A 16,943-nucleotide genomic window follows, 5' to 3' on the forward strand; every position below is an offset into this window, starting at 1 on the left:
TCCTCGTGTGCTCTTTGTCTTTTATGTCTGTGTGTGTGTATATGTTTTGTTTTGTTTTTTTAAAGATTTTATTTATTCATTTGACAGACAGAGATCACAAGTAGGCAGAGAGGCAGGCAGGGAGGTAGAGGGGAAGCAGGCTCCCTGCTAAGCAGAGAGCCCGATGCGGGGCTTGATCCCAGGACCCTGGAATCATGACCTGAGCCGAAGGCAGAGGCTTCAACCCATTGAGCCACCCAGGTGCCCCGGAAGAAGAGATTTTAGTAGTAGTAAATGTATTACTTCCTGAAATAACACCTTTCAAGAACTCTCTTTTTAAGATTTTATTTATTTATTTAGAAAAAGTGAGAGAGCATGAGCGAGTGAGGGGCAGAGGGCGCGAGAGGGAATCTTCAGGCAGACTTCCTGCTGAATGTAGAGCTCAAGGAGCTGCTGCATTCCAGCACCCAGCGTTCATGACCTGAGCCAAAACCGAGTTGGACACTTAACTGACTGAGCCACCCAGGTGCAGCGTCGGGCAGTATTTAGTATTTTGTTTTGTTTTATTTTTAGTAAGAATTATTTATTTATTTTAGAGAGCGCTTGAGAGAGGGAGGAGGAACAGAGGGAAAGGGAGAGAAAGAGGGTGAGAGAGAATCTCAGGCAGACTCCCTGCGGCACACAGAGCCTCACGTGGGGCTCGATCTTACAACCCTGAGATTGTGACATGAGCTGAAACTACGAGTCAGATGCTTCACCGACTAAGCCACCTAGGAGCCCCTCAAAGCCCCACTATTTTTTAAGATTTTAAGTAATCTCTACACCCAGCGTGGGACTCGAGAACTCACAGTCCGGAGATCAAGAGTCGCACGCTCCACCAGCTGGGTCAGGTACCCTTCAGGCAGTTTTTAAGATGTTTACATTTATTTAAAAGTTAATAGGAAGTATTTTTTATGTTACATTTAAGCTAGGCAAATATTACACAGCTAGAGGTTGTTTAGAGAAATCTTACAATTAAAGTAAATAGTCATCATCATTTATTGTCTTTACTATGTCTTATGTTTGGTAGACCAACAGATGCTCCTTTTAATATTCAAGGAACACCGTATTACTTGAAATTATTTTTCAGAGTTAATAAAAACAAAACAACACAATAGAAGGCCTAGACTACTATTAGCAAATAGCAGTAAAATACTAGCAGCCAGTCCTAGCATTAACACTTGCTGGTAGAATAGTGCTCATTCATTTTGACTAACTTAAGCAGTTTCCTTTGCTGTGGTTTTAGTTATTTGGCTATGGCACATTTTGATTGAATAAATCAAAAGGACCTATTTAAAGAAAAATTCCTGAGCAATATGCTATTTCTTAGATTTTTATTCTGCTTCATTTTCTTGGGCTTGTAGGTGAATAAAAACTTGACATTTCAGTAAATGCCTAAAGAAAAAAACTGATGGTTACTTGTTTCCTTACTCTAATTTTGCTAATAAATAATGTATATCTTTCTCTCCATTAAAATGAATTCTGTGAAGTTTAACTATAGTATTTGCCATAATATTGCTGTTAAATGGAAGCCTATTTTTTTAAATTTATTTTCATTATGTTCCGTAAACGTAAGCCTATTTTTAAATTTTTAAATATTTATTTAAGTAATCTCTATGTCCAGTGTGGAACTTGAACTCTTGACCCCAAGATCAAGAGTTGGGCACTCTTCCAACTGAGCCAGCGAGGCACCCCTAAACATAAGCCTTTGAATGAAAAAGTGGGGCTGTGATTTTATTTTTATCTTTTTTTTTTAAAGATTTTATTTATTTATTTATTTATTTATTTATTTATTTATATGTCAGAAAGAGAGAGAGAACACACAAGCAGGCAGAGAGGCAGGCAGAGGCGGAGAGAGAAGCAGTCTCCTTTGCCAAGCAAGGAGCCCGATGCGAGACTCGATCCCAGGACCCTGGGATCCTGACCCGAGCCGAAGGCATCAGCCTAACCCACTGAGCCACCCAGGCGTCCCGAGGCTGTGATTTTAAAAGCTTTGATTTAATACATTATTTTCATGTACCTTTTTTTTTTTTTTAAGATTTTACCCATTTATTTGACAGAGAGAGAGAGTACATAAGCAGGGGGAGCAGCAGAGGAAGAGAGAGAAGCAGGCTTCCTGCCGTGCAGAAAGCCTCATGTGGGGCTCTATCCCAGGACCCCGAGATCATGACCTGAGCTGAAGTCAGAGGCTCAACCTACTGAGCCACCCAGGCGCTCCATTTTTGTTTACTTCTTGATAACTTTAGTATATTCACCGAATTGTTCAGCCGTCTCCACAATTAATACCGGATCTATCTCATTACCCCAAAAAGAACCCACACTCCTTAGCTGTCCAGCTCTCTAGTCCCTCCTACCCCCCCCCATTTAAAACACATAATGCAGTGATTTTTATTATATTCAGAGTTGTGCAGCCGCCCCACAAGTGAATTTTAGAACATTTTCATCACCTCAGAAAGAAACCCTGAACTCCTTAGCCCCCATGTCCCACCAACACCAACAAATATACTTTTTTTTTTGAACATTTATTTATTTATTTGACAGAGAAGGAACCCAAGCAGGAGGAGGGGGAGAGGAGGAAGGGAAGCAGGCTTCCCGCTGATCAGGGAACCCAGATGCGGGGCTCAGTCCCAGGACCCTGGGATCATGACCTGAGCTGAAGGCAGAGGCTTAACGACTGAGCCACCCAGGCGCCCCTACAAATGTACTCTCTTAATAGAGTTGCCTATCCTGGACATTTCATATAGATGGAATCCTATAATATATGGTCCTTTGTACTGGTCTCTTTCCCTTAGGGTAATGTTTTCAAAGTTCATCTCTGTTGTAGTATGTGTCAGTACTTCCATTTCTTTTTATAGCCAAGTAATATTACATTTCACATATATCTCACATTTATTACGCATTCATCAATTAACAGACATCGAGGCTGTTTTCATTTTGGGCTGTTATGCCTAATGTTGCTGTCCATATTCATGTACAGGTTTTTGTGTGGACCTGTTTTTATTTCTCTTGGGTGTATACCCAGGAGTGGAATTGCTAGGTCATATGGTAATTCTGTTTAACCTTTTGAGGAACTGCCAGACTGTTTTCCGAAGCAGCCATCCTGCTTTACATTCCCACCAGCAGTGTGTGAATGCTCCAGTTTTTCCACATCCTCACCAACACTTATCTGTCTTTAAACAACTTTTTTTTTTTAAGATTTTATTTATTTATTTGACAGACAGAGATCACAAGTAAGCAGAGAGGCAGGCAGAGAGAAAGGAAGGGAAGCAGGCTTTCTGCTGAGCAGAGAGCCCGATGTGGGGCTCGACCCCAGGACCCTGGGTTCATCACCCAAGCAGAAGGCAGAGGCTTTAACCCACTGAGCCACCCAGGCGTCCCTTCTGTATTATTTTTTAACTCTTGATAACAACTCTATGAAATGGCCTGTTTGTAATCCCCATCTTAGGGCTGAGGGATTTGAGGATTAGAGAAATTGAATCAACTTGCTCCGGATCATTCAAGTACTTCAGTAGTAGAGCTGGCCTGTTCTGTACACATGAAACTGGAGAGTGTATTCATCAGTCTGGGAATGTTAGCAAGTGAAAGGGTGGTTCACAGCTTCGGATTTCATGGGTCACGTGTTTATCTTTTCCACTAAGGAGGAGCTCACCCTGGCTCCCACAACTCAAGAAGAACACTGATTTCTCAGTAATATCTTATTAACCAGCACTCTGCTTCTTTCTCCCCAACATGTGGAATGGACCATACCTCTCAGGGCCCTCACCTGTCTCCTGGGAGTGCTTCTCTAACCTTTTAAGACCAGGCCCAAACTTCAGTTGGGAATAGTTACTTAACGGAAAGGTAAAAGGCAGTTGTAAAGCTTTATGGATTAGTAGTGGGCCCCAAAGTTAAAACATATCTTTTGAATCCATTGTTTAGCCTTTCCTTATTACTTTGAAAAGAATTTGAAGGGGAAAAAATGTTTGATAACAGAATACCTAAGGCCTTTGCATTTCTTGCAAGTTTTAGGATCAGCTTGTCAGTGTCTGTAAGTTGATGGAAATATAAGGAATTTTGAATATCCAAGACCATTTTGAAAGAGAAGTGACGCCTGGGTGGCCCAGTCAGTTGAGCGGCTGCCTTTGACTCAGGTCATGATCCCAGGGGATCGAGCCCTACACCGGGCTCCCCGCTCAGCAGAGAGCTTCTCCCACTTCCTCTGCCTACTGCTCTGCCTAGTTATGCTCTCTTTCTTAGCTCTCTCAAATAAATAAAATCTTAAAAAAGAAGAAAAATTGGTGGACTTAACACTATTTGACATCAAAACTTACTCTAAGGGGATAGTAATCAATTCAGGCACAAGGGCAGGCATATGAATCAATGGAACAGAATTCAAAACCCTTACATTTATGGTCAGTAGCTTTTACAAAGGTGCTGAAATAATTCAACAGGAAAAGAATATAATATTTTCCACAAATTGTGTGGGGACAATTAGCTGTCCTCATGCAAAAGAATGAATGGAAACCCCTGCCTCACCCTCTCCATCCATCAGGCACACAATCGAAAATGAACTCAAAATGGATCATAAACTGAAATGTAAGTGGTAAAACTAAAACTTCTAGAGGAAAACAGAAGAAAAACATTATGACTTTGGGCTGGGCAGAGTTCTTCAATACAACACTAGTACATGGAAGAAAAAATTGATAGACTGGACTTCACCAAAATTAAAAACTTTTGCACTTCAAAAGATGCTATTAAGAGAAGAGTTGTTTAAAAAAAGGGGGGGGGGGTGCGCCTAGGTGGCTCAGTGGGTTAAAGCCTCTGCCTTCAGCTCAGGTCATGATCCCAGCGTCCTGGGATCGAGCCCTGCATCGGGCTCTCTGCTCAGCGAGGAGTCTGCTTCCCCTCTCCTCTGCCTGCCTCTCTGCCTACTTGTGATCTCTGTCAAATAAATAAATAAAATAAAATATTTTTTAAAAATTTTTAAATAAATAAGAAGAAGAGATGTTTGTACACCCAACTTCTTCACATTATCCACAGTGGCAATGAGGTAGAATCAGCCCAAGTGTCCCCCTGATCGATGAATGTATAAATAAAATGTGTGTACATACATGGAATGTTGTTCAGCCTTGACAAGGAAGGACATTCTTTTTTTTTGTTTTTGAGAGAGAGAGCAGTGGCAGGCAGCGGAGGGAGACGCAGACGGCCTACAGAGCAGAGAGTCTACCGTGGGGCTCAGTCCCAGAACCCCGATGATCATGACCTGAGCCTAAGGCAGACACTGACCTGACTGAGCCACCCAGGTGCCCCAAGGAAGGAAATTCTAACAGATGCTATAACAACTTGACAGTATGCTAAGTGAAATAAGCCAGTCACAAAAACAAATACTGTATGATTCCATGAGGTACTAAGAGTAGCCAAACTCAGAAACAGAAAACAGAATGATGGTTGCCAGAGGCTGGAGGGAGAGGAGGAGGCATTTGTGTTTAATGGGTGTAGAGCATTCGTTTTGCAAGATACAGGGAGTTCTGTGAATGGAGGATAAGGATGGTAGGTAGCACACTAGTGTGAGTTTATTTAATGCCGTTGAATTGTGTATTTTACCACAATTAAAAAACTTGTTTTAGAAAAGATAATATTAGGAAAGAGAAGACACAAACTAAGAAAATATTTACAAGTCATATTTCAAGTCCTGTTGAAGAACTTGTGTTGAGGATCTACAAAAAATGCTCGGGGGCACCTGGGTGGCTCCATGGGTTAAGCGTCTGGCTTCGGCTCAGGTCATGATCCCCGGGTCTTGGGATTGGCCCCTTGTTGGGCTCCCTGCTCAGCAGCAAGTCTGCTTCTCCCTCTTCCTTTCCTGTCCCTCAATCCCCACTCATGCTTTCTCTCTTTCTCTCTCACTCTCAAATAAATAAAATCTTTAAAAAAAAAAAGTTCAGATATGCCCAGCCCTGGACAGAGGAGCCCAATCCAACCTTAACAGGGGCCACCAGATGAGAACTTTGATTAAATTTCTGCAATAAACATTTCTGGTTCACATTTAAATAAAATTTTTAAAAAAGATAACCCTAATAAAAAATAGGGAAATGGTTTGGCTAAATATTTCACCAGCGGAGAAATATAAGAGCTAATAAGCCCATGAGAAGTTACTCAACATCATTAATCAGAATGCCTATAATCATGGGACCCTTGGGTGGCTCAGTTGGTTAAGTGTCTGCCTTTAGCTGAAGTCATGATCCTGGGGTACCCCACGTCAGGCTCCCCAGCGGGGAGCCTGCTTCTGCCTCTTCCCCTGCACGCGCGCTCTCCACCCCCCTCTCTCTCAAATAAATAACTAAAATCTTTAAAAAAAAAAAAAAAACAAACCTATAATCAAACAGACTAGCAGAACCAAGCGCTGGTGAGGGATGTGAAGGAACCAGAATGCTCTCGAATTGCTGCTGGCCATGTAGACTGGTAGAGCCAGTATGGAAAACAATTTGGCAGGTTTTTCAAGATAAGCTTACCGTATAACCTAGCAATTCCACTTGTAGGAATCTACCCAATGGAAGTGAAAACTGTCCACACGGAGATGTGTACCCTTGGTCACAGCATAATGTTCATAGCACCATTATTCGTAATAATCCCAAACTGCAAACAAGCCAGATGTCTGTCAACTGGCAAAATACAGTATTTCCATACAATGGAAAACTATTCGTCAGTAAAAAGAAACAGTACAGACACATGTAATATCATGGATAAACCTCAAAAATACGTTCATTGCAAGAAGTGAGTCACAAAGACGACATGCTGTTATGAGTCCCGTTTCCATGAGGCGTCTGGAAGAGTCATACAGCGAGAACAGATCGGGGTTGAGTAAGGCCTGGGGCGATGGAAATGTGGGTTGTGGTGACGGTCGGACAGCTCTGTAAGTTTTTATAATAATTGAACTGTATAGTTACAGTGGGTTTATTTTATGAAATACATTATACCTATCTCATAGGGGTTCTCGTGAGGATTTATGAGAGCAAATGCTGTGTGTAAACGAACCATTCTGTAGAGGACAGTTATTGTTCTTTTTATATATAACAACAGCATCTACTGTTGAAGACCCCAGAGTTAGTTATCTAGAATCTGAAACTCATAATGGAGGGGCCAAAAAAGAAAAGCTAGCTAAAGCCGAATTTTATATATCATCTACTGCTTTCTCATTCAGTGCAGGATGGAATGCAGCAGTGACTTTGGGCGGGGGGGACAGTTAGATTTTTTTAAGATTTTATTTATTTGACAGTTCACAAGTAAGCAAAGAGGCAAGCAGAGAGAGGGGGGAAAAGCAGGCTTCCTGCTGAGCAGAGAGCCCAACACGAGGCTGGATCCCAGGACCCTGAGATCATGACCTGAGCCAAAGGCAGACACTTAACCCTGAGCCACCCAGGGGCCCCTACATTTTTGAATTGATAGCAAAGAGTAACAAACTTCGTAATTCTTCTTTTTTAGGGGGAGTAAAACTTGGATTAGGAGATTTCATTTTCTACAGTGTTCTGGTTGGTAAAGCTTCTGCAACAGCCAGTGGAGACTGGAACACAACCATAGCCTGTTTTGTAGCCATATTAATTGTAAGTACACATTAATAAAAACCTGTCCCAGCTCATCTCAAAACTCTGCTTATGTTGTCCCTTTAAGGTGGTTCATTTTCACCCCGGCTGGGCTGAGTGTGCCAGTCACCTGGAGAGCTTTTAAAAAAAAAAAAGAAAAAGAAAAGAAACTTACTTGAATGTGTTGCCACCTGGCCATCCATTAAAATCACCTGTGTGCTTTTAGAATGCTTCATGCCTCCCCTGAGAGGTTTTTTTTTTTTAAGTTTTATTTAGTTAAGTACTCTCCACCCAGTGTGGGGTTTGAACTCCCAACCCTTAGATCAAGAGGACCCCTGCCCTGAGATATTTAAAGTTATAATTGTGTGTCATTGTTGTTGTTTTTAAGTGCCCCGGAGAGTTCTGATAGGCACCTCTGGTTAGGAACTGCTACTTTAAGCCTGGCAGCGTAGACATGTAGAAGTTAGGCGTGCTAGTCAGTCTGAAAGGGGTACTTGGGTCCTTATTTAGTCCCTGAGTCTGTGGTGATTTTGCCTTCAGTGCTGCAACCTGCAGCAGACGGTGCTCCTTGGGCAGCAAGTTTGAGGCAAGAAGAGCTAACACAGTGCATGATGCCATGTAAGTCTTGCTTTGAGTGTCACAACATGAACCCTGCAGCTTTCAAAACCATCAAGTCATCAGACGTCTCTTACTGGTATTTTTGCTGATGGGATGTCTTCGGTATACGTGAGTGAAGTTAGAGGAGAGCCTTGACTTCCACATTTATGATTTCGTCTGTGGTTTGTCACGATAACAAAACCAATTCAGATTTTTACGTGTTTTATTTTTCTTTGGAGGTTAGTTTTCTGCATGTGTCATCTTTTAAGAAGGAAGTGATTTATTCTGGATAAAGCCGAAATGATGCTCAGTTTTCAGACATTGTCTCAATAGCTAGGGTAAAAACATGGACCGTGTATATGACTTGACTGCTCTGTGTTTACGGATCTTCCTCCACTTTCTGAAAGTTCGCTTAGCTATTTTTGCTAACCAAAAGAAATCGGAGAGGATTTTTGCATATACAAAAATAAAATGTTCCTGTACTAGTGAAGGTCTTTCCTAAAAGTGAAGTGGCTTATGAGAAAATGGGGATACACTTCACTTTATGCCATTTTGGCTTACGAAAAGTTCATAGGAAAGCGCTACTTTCAGATAGCGAGAGAAGCCTGTGTATGCTTCATAAACCTTGACTGGTTTGTTCCGTGAGCACCTCTTGGCCCCCGTACAACACAGAGGATGCTTTTCACCTCTGGGATTTTAGCCAGCCACACTGAACTCGCAGTAGCCGACTCAATATTTTAGATAGAAATTTCAGTATTATTTAATTTAAAATAGTTTTACTTATTTTTGGATTCTATTTCTTACCTAGGATTAAGGGGTAAAATTTAACAGTGTGTGCCTCGTGAACTCTGTGCTGCAAAGGAAAACAAATGTTTCAAAATTTAGATTAAAAAATTGTCCTAAAATTTAACCTCAAAGGATAGTATTCAGTGAACTGAATTAAGACTAGGACTTGCGATTCGGTTGTTCTTGCATGATATACTTCCAAATTTTGTCTCAGTTTGTGTCTTTTCCCCTCCTCTCCACAGGGTTTGTGCCTTACATTATTACTCCTCGCCATTTTCAAGAAAGCGTTGCCAGCTCTTCCGATCTCTATCACTTTCGGGCTTGTTTTCTACTTCGCCACAGATTATCTGGTACAGCCCTTTATGGACCAATTAGCATTCCATCAGTTTTATATTTAGCATATTTGCAGTTAGAATCCCATGGATTTTTCTCCTTTGACTATAATAAAATCTGGGGAGGAAAAGATGATTTTCCTGTGTCCACATCTAACAAAGGCAAGATTCCCAGCTGGACTCTTTGCAGCTTCCTTCCAAGTCTTCCTAACCACCTGTACCATTGGGCGCTGGAAGGAGGTGTCTCCAGAAAACGGTTCGAACATACATCATTGTGATGGGCTGAGTCCCTCGGTGCAGAAACTACCAGGTTTGAGGGACAAGGCTGAGGAAAAGGGACGGACCACGAAGTTGCTGTGCTCCCCCCAGCAGGGTAACCCTTGGTCACAGGTGGATTTTACCAACACGGCAGACTCTCAGGACTACCATTACCAAGAAATTAAACGGCATGGTGTAAACCAAACAGGACTCTTCATCTTAAACTACATGTTGAAGATCAACCTAACGAACCTGTCTTGAATTCTGAACCTTTGCGGGAGGTCCTGTAAGGAGAGCGGGCACCAGCAGCAAAACGAAAAGGTTTTTGAAACGGGACTCCAACTTTCACTTTCAGACCTTTTTGCTGCAGACTTACCATTTTTAAATAAGACTTTTTTTTTTCACCTTGAGTCAAGTCAGGTGTGTAGGTTGATTTTGAAAAGTCTCATTTTCAAGCACTGAAACTCAGTACCATCAACGGTTACCATTTCTTCCCAGGGACAGTCTGAACTAATACGAGGTTGCTTTTTCCTAAAAGTCTTAACCTCAGGTTCCAAATTCAGTCATTTCTGGAAAGAATGGAATTATATCCAAACGGTTACCTATCAGCCTTAGTTGTGTTCTGGATTTTTCCACCAAATTCTTTGTTTTTAGACATACTTACCGGTTCTCGTGCCCCTGGATGCTTCCATTCTTCCTGTCTCTCCCTGACTCCCCCATAAGCATTGTCTTAGACACACAGCAAATGAGACAGCTCTGGTACTCTAGGATTTTACTCTGTGTGATGCAAAGAATGTGTTACGAATCAGTGCTGTCAGCCTCGCGGCCATAATTTCTTCAGTAGCAAATACAATGTGTGCCCAAAGACAGTGAAATTAAAGAAGAGTAAAATGGCTGGTGAAGCACTTTCTGTCCTGGTTTTTCTTTTTTAACTACAATCCATTGTCTCTGACCGTGCGTTGGAATTTGGACCAACAGCCAAAAGCTGGCGGTCTATAAAGTCAGTCGTATCAGTACAAAGTAAGAGTTTGGAGAAGGCCGTGGTTCTACTCGGTGAGCCGCGCGTGGGAGGACGTAGGGTCAGGAGGAGAAGCAGCTGCCGCGAAGAGAAACAAGGGGCCTCTCACAGCCGGTGGGACAAAGTGAGCTAACGGCCCGCGGGCAGATGTTAAGGAGAACCAAGTTATTCCTCGAGAACCTCACAATGGGTGTCCGGCGCTTTCCCTTCTGCCTTACGTTTCCTTTCAGTAAACCTTTGATCGGTGATCGGGGCTGTGGGGCAGAGGCCCGGCGCGGCGCAGCTGGGGACAGAAGCAGAGCACCGGCCTGCGGGCACACGGCTCCTCTAAGTGAAGCTCTGCGGGCACAGCCGTTCTGCCACCGACAGCCCGTAGCCGTGGCATCAGACCGGAAGCATTTGTGAGAAGCTTAGTGTGTCCTTGTGGCGGAACTGAAAGACCAGCTTTTCTTCCTGTTCCTGCTTTCTCTCCAGCCTGTCATGTGATCTGGTGGGTGGTTCTCCTTGCAGTTTAGAATATCTGTTTTCTGTCTAGGATGATCACAAACTAACTTGAGCAGTAGTGTGCGGATCATAACCGCGTAGGTAAAAACTGGCTCACGGTAGGCAGTTGAGAACTGCAGGCAGAACCGAAAACCAAGTGCACAGGAAGGGCGGGGCGTAAAGTTGTAGGTTCTCTCGTCTCTTTGCTTAGCCCCTCCTTTCCAAGAGTCTTTTTCCTCAGATATGTAGCAGTGTGGGTTTTCTCTTCTGGAAGGACACCTGAATGTGTTTGTGATTTGTGGGATTCCTGAGGGACCCCTCATCTGGAATGGTTGATTTGTGCAAAGGTCCCAGAAATACCGTATCTTTCATGAAAGGTTCCTCCTGGAAGAGGGTATGTGCTGTGAAAGTGACTCAGTCCATCCTTGCTATCACTGTTCTGTGTAGAAAGATTGCAATAAAACTCACTTTCTCCAAGACGGAACCACATCTCAGCACAGGGAGGTCACCCCTTCTTTCCTGAACCCCCCCCCCCCATCTCAGATCCAGAACTTTGCCTCGGAACTTTCTTCTTAGGGTCAGTTCAGCTGTTTCTGAAATATCAAAATGCTGGTCTCCCCCCGTGAAAAGTAGATTGTCACCAGGGAACACTGAAACAAGTCCATGGCAGATGTGCCCTCACACAGGGCAGGGGTGGCTGTGGGCCGGGCCCAGGCGCCCGCTTAAGGAAGAGGAGGAAGAAGAGTGGCCACTGATGTCTGGGCCTGACTGGCTCACAGAACACAGTGTTTATACATGGAACGTTGCTACAAACGGGCCTGTGGGCATACCTACCATATTTGGAAGATCTGTGGACCTTTTTTCAAAGAGGAAGAGCTTGCTTTTCCTGTTTTGATTCTCACTAGGTTAGCATGTGGTGCTAGGATCACAGCGCTCACTGTAAATGATTAAATTTCTTGATGAGAACAAAGCTTTCTAAGCAACCTGGAAGAAAACCGTAAGTGAATGATTTACTGATTTCACTGCAGAAGCAACAACTAGAGAGGTAGTCTTCTCACTTGTGAACTCCTGGATCCCCAGTTTTTTTAAAGTCCCTTGATCTTAAAATCTCTCCTTCCATAGCCGATGTCCATGCAGTACGTTTAGTGCTTGTCCTTTACTTGGGCTCAAAATGTATATGGTAGTCTTGGTCATCATTTGTAGAACGTGAGACGAGAGTTAAGCTCCCACATAAGATCTTTCAGGGTCAGGGTCTCAAGGAAGTCTCTGGTCCTGACCCCCAGGGTCTGGCCTTGCATAATCGCCCATTCATGATCTAGCCCTGGAAGAAAAAGAGCCCAGAAACCACTCTGAAGAGATTGATTGGGCGTCTTCCATGTTCCTGGCGTGGTGCTGGAATCCAAAGACATGAAGATGAGTAAGACCCATCCTGAGAACGCAGCTAGAGTTTCCTGTTGGCTGACAGATGCCTTCTTTAAGTTCTCTGCAATATCGGGTACTTGTCAGGAACCCCTTTTCGTGGTTACCCTTTGGTGTTATTAAGGTGACCTGATTCTCCCAGGAGCTACTCCTTTCAGTAAAATACTCCTTTCTCTCTCCTTGCTTTTGGATGGTCTGTAACCGTCTCACCTGCCATTCTAGAACCTCCCCTTTGGAGTAACCACAAAGCTGACTCAGGGCGGAGGTTGGGGGGGTGGGGCAGCTTGCAAACCGGACAATGGTTCTTGCCCTGGGATGAAACCATATCCTCATCATGAGTTTCTGCCGTGAAGAGATCCTTGTGATCGCCTTGGCTTCTCTTTAAATCCCCCAAACACAGGAGATTAAAAACCGTGGTTTCAGCTCTTCACGGCCCCTGGTGAAGTTGCTGGGCGGAAGTTCCTGACCAGGCTGTCGTCACGCTCACCCCCGAATCACCCGGACGGCGTCCTCCAACAGTCCTCTCCTCTGGTAGGAAAAGCCTCAGATGCGCGTATTAAAAAATCAGCCAAGTGCTGAAATGAACCCTTTTCCCTGACTGCGGGGGCCTTGGACAGCTGCGACGTTGCCCTAAGGAAGTAGCGGGATCCACCCTGGGCCCTGGAGCTGGTGTAGCACTGCAGCCGGGGTGGGTAGCAGGAGCGATTTCCCAGGGAGCAATTTTCCTTTGAAACTAAATAATTATTGTAAAAGGGCAGCTTCAAAATCAACCGTAGCGCATAGTGAGTACAGGACTGTCTGTTTACGGGCGACCAGAGGTGCGGGCTGCAGGGTTCAGCGGGATCGTTGTCCACGCTCGGCGTCTGGCTTTGGCTTCTACAGACACTGCTTTGTACAGGATTCAAACAGACTGTGATCCATCTTTTTTAAATACCTTTCAGATTCTTGGTAAGATATAATTTTGATAGATGATTGCAGATTTTCCTGTATTTGTCAAATTAATAAAGACTGCATGAATCCAGCTGTGCTGATTTTCTTCCATGAAAGCATTAGAATGTATTACTGGGAGAACTGTCGAGCCGTCATCAGGAAGCAGTTAAGAAACACAAATGCATTGTTTCTGTTGTTCACTCATAGTGGAGGGGTGTGGATCATAGTAGGGCACAGAATTAAAAGTCCCAAAACACCTATTCTTAATAGTTTCTGAAATTTTTTTCCTAGAAAATATCTAACTCAAATTGATGTAAAAGCTGTCAGGAACTTATGGGACGTGTATGCTGTAGTAAAATGTAGATATTTTATGTGCTGGAGGATTATCTTTTCAAAATTATTACAGGGGTGGCTGGCTGGCTCTGTTGGTAGAGCATACAATTCTTTTTTTTTTTTTTTTTTTCTAAAGATTTATTTATTTATTTGACAGAGAGAGATTACAAGCAGGCAGAGAGGCAGGCAGAGAGAGAGGAGGAAGCAGGCTCCCTGCTGAGCAGAGAGCCCGATGCGGGACTCGATCCCAGGACCCTGAGATCATGACCTGAGCCGAAGGCAGCGGCTTAACCCACTGAGCCACCCAGGCTCCCAGAGCATACAATTCTTGATCTCAGGGTTGTGAGTTCAAGTGCCCATGTCAGGTGTGGAGCATACTTTATTATTTTTTTGTAAGATTTTATTTATTTAATTGACAGAGACACAGTGAGAGAGGGAACACAAGCAGGGGGAGAGAGAGAGGGAGAAGCAGGCTTCACACTGGGCGGGGAGCCAGATCTGGGGCTTGATCCCAGGACCCTGGGATTTTGACCTGAGCTGAAGGCAGACACTTAACAGCTGAACCACCCAGGCGCCCCTGGAGCCTACTTTAAAAAAAAAAAAAAGTTCACCTGGGTGGCTCAGTTGGTTAAGCGTGTGCCTTCCACTCAGGTCATGATCCAAGAGTCCTGGGATCGAGCCCTGCATCAGGCTCCTTAGTAGGGAGCCTGCTTCTCCCTCTGCCTGTTACTTTCCCTGCTTGTGTTCTCTTTGTCTCTGTCAAATAAATAAAATCCTTAGAGGAAAAAAAAATTAATGTAGGTCACATTGGTAGAAAAAAGCAACATTACTTTTATTGCTAGTCCCTGTCACTTTGCTAAAACTCTGCAAAACCTTTTGTTTCTAAACAGTGAATAACATAAAATATTGGGAATTATTGACCAGAAATAAGATGTGGGCAGCACACCTGGGTGGCTCAGTCGGTTAAGTGTGCGCCTTTGGCTCAGGTCATGGTCTCAGAGTCCTCGGGTCAAGCCCTGTGTCGAGCTCACTTGTCAGTGGAGAGACTGCTTCTCCCTCTGCCTCTGCCCTTCCTTCCCCCTGCCCCCTGCTGTCTCTCAAGTAAAGAAATAAAATGTTTATCTTTTTTATTTTTTTTAAGATTTTATTTATTTGGCAGCACAAGCAGGGGGAGCGGCAGGCAGAGAGAGTGAGTGAGAAGCAGGCTCCCCGCTGGGCAAGGAGCCTGATGTAGGACTTGATCCCAGGACCCTGAGAACATGACCTGAGCTGAAGGCAGAGGCTTAACCCACTGAACAACCCAGGCGCCCCAAATAAAATCTTAAAAAAAAAAAAAAGTCATGGCAGGAAAACCAGAGTTGGCTCTTGTCTTCAGAAGGAGCATATTAAGGGACAGGTGCATTCCTGGCTACAGTGGCTAAGAGCATCAACAAGCAGGGAAGGTGTTCATTTCATCCTTTGGGAATCACAGACACCATTTGCTTTTACGAATCTTGCAGGCAGGGCCACTAGAGTCGGCCACAGAAATACCATGATTTGTTCTCATTAGCTGGGAGAGGTTTCTGATTTTTTTTTTTTTAAAGATTTTATTTATCAGAGGGGGGGGATGCGAGCACAGGCAGACAGAGTGGCAGGCAGAGGCAGAGGGAGAAGCAGGCTCCCTGCTGAGCAAGGAGCCCGATGTGGGACTCGATCTCAGGACGCTGGGATCATGACCCGAGCCGAAGGCAGCTGCTCAACCAACAGAGCCACCCAGGCGTCCCGAGGATTCTGATTTTTAGGGGCTTTGACAATGACATTCTTCATGAGAATGAAGAATGTCCTCAGGCAGAGTTGAGAAGCAAGCATAATGAGGGTGGATTTCCTAGCATCACTAGGTAAGTACCACAGTTTTCTGTGGCCCAGCCATTCTCTCTGGGGACTCTTCTGTGTGCTCTGTATGTGTGTGGTGGGGAGAATTCTTGCCCACCAATAGCTTCGGATCTGGTTAAAAGAGAAATGATAGCATACATGAGTTCAAGCAAGTACAGTGCTGACTCATTACATCATTTGAATAGAAGTGCAGAGAAGCAGAGGGACCCACAGAACACAGGGTTAAGATCAGATTGTTTTCCAGAAACAACGTTGGAACCAAGTGTGAGAAAAAGGGGAGATTCTGAATTGGCATGAAGATGAAGGACCTTCACCAAAAAAATCAGGAAGGAAGTCGTATGTGAGATACACCCAAGGATAATTGGTTTTTGAATTAGATGATGTATCCAGAGGAAAGCCCTATTAGCTAACAAAATCTGTTTCTGTATTTACTGAGAATATACCTTCTTCATCAGATGACTTGTAGAAACCATGGAGGATGTGTTCCAGTCTGCCACAGGGGTCTTTCAGCCCTTGGTCTTACTCTTGACCAAGATTGATTGTCTTACAGGGGCTGGCCCTTCTGTACCCCATATGCCATGTCCTGTAAAGGGGAAAAATGGAAGAGCCTCAAGCCAAGTTTGCTGGAGTCCTTTTTTTTTTTTTTTAAAGATTTTACTTTTAAGTCATCTCTACAGCCAACAACATGGGGCTCAAACTCACAACCCTGAGACCAAGAGTTGCGCGTTCTACCAGCTGAGCCAGCCAAGGGCCCCAGTGGAGTCCTAATTCTTTGGACAAGGGTTGACATACACTTGCTGCTGCTGTTTGTCCTTCTTTTCCCCTAAAATTGTTTTAATTATGTGGTAACCAAAGGCCAACTCCTCATGCAAAAGAGGAAAGGATTTTGTTACCCCTTTACCAAGAGCATAATTTGAGGTTGACGACTTGTAAGACTGTGATTAGTTTTCTTGGGTAGCAGATCTAGTGAGGTGCCACTATACTCAGCAATATCAGGGCACCTGGGTGGCTCAGTCGGTTAAGCCTCTGCCTTTGGCTGTGGTCATGATCCCAGAGTCCTGGGATCAAGCCCCGCATCCAGCTCCCCGCTTGGCAGGGAGTCTGCTTCTCCCTTTCCCTCTCTCTCTGCCTGCCACTCCTCCTGCTTGTGTGCTGGAGCCTGTGCTCTGTCAAATAAATAAATAATAACATGTTAAAAAAAACAAAAACAAAAACTCAGCGATATGCACATGGAAGATCTGAAAGTAGAAAAAACACTGGGAGCTAGATTGCTCATTTACACTAGGATTAAATAACCTGGATTTAAGCGAGTTCTTTAAAGGCCGGTGCATCTCCTCTGGC

General features: G+C 44.0%; 1 protein-coding gene across 9 annotated transcripts in view; it reads left to right on the plus strand.

Moving 5' to 3' along the window:
- Window positions 1-10,452, plus strand: part of PSEN1 (presenilin 1) — a 68,024-nt gene extending 57,572 nt beyond the window's left edge. For all 9 annotated transcript variants that reach the window (XM_082733491.1, XM_082733495.1, XM_082733492.1 and 6 more), the window contains 2 exons: window positions 7,477-7,595; window positions 9,200-10,452. In XM_082733491.1, the coding sequence (XP_082589617.1) occupies window positions 7,477-7,595; window positions 9,200-9,355 (275 nt within the window). In that variant the 3' untranslated portion in view covers window positions 9,356-10,452. The remainder of the gene's footprint in view (window positions 1-7,476; window positions 7,596-9,199) is intronic.
- The last annotated feature ends 6,491 nt before the right edge of the window (window positions 10,453-16,943 follow it).

This window comes from Mustela nivalis (assembly GCF_964662115.1).
Source record: "Mustela nivalis genome assembly, chromosome: 6".
Classification (NCBI taxonomy): Eukaryota; Metazoa; Chordata; class Mammalia; order Carnivora; family Mustelidae; genus Mustela; species Mustela nivalis.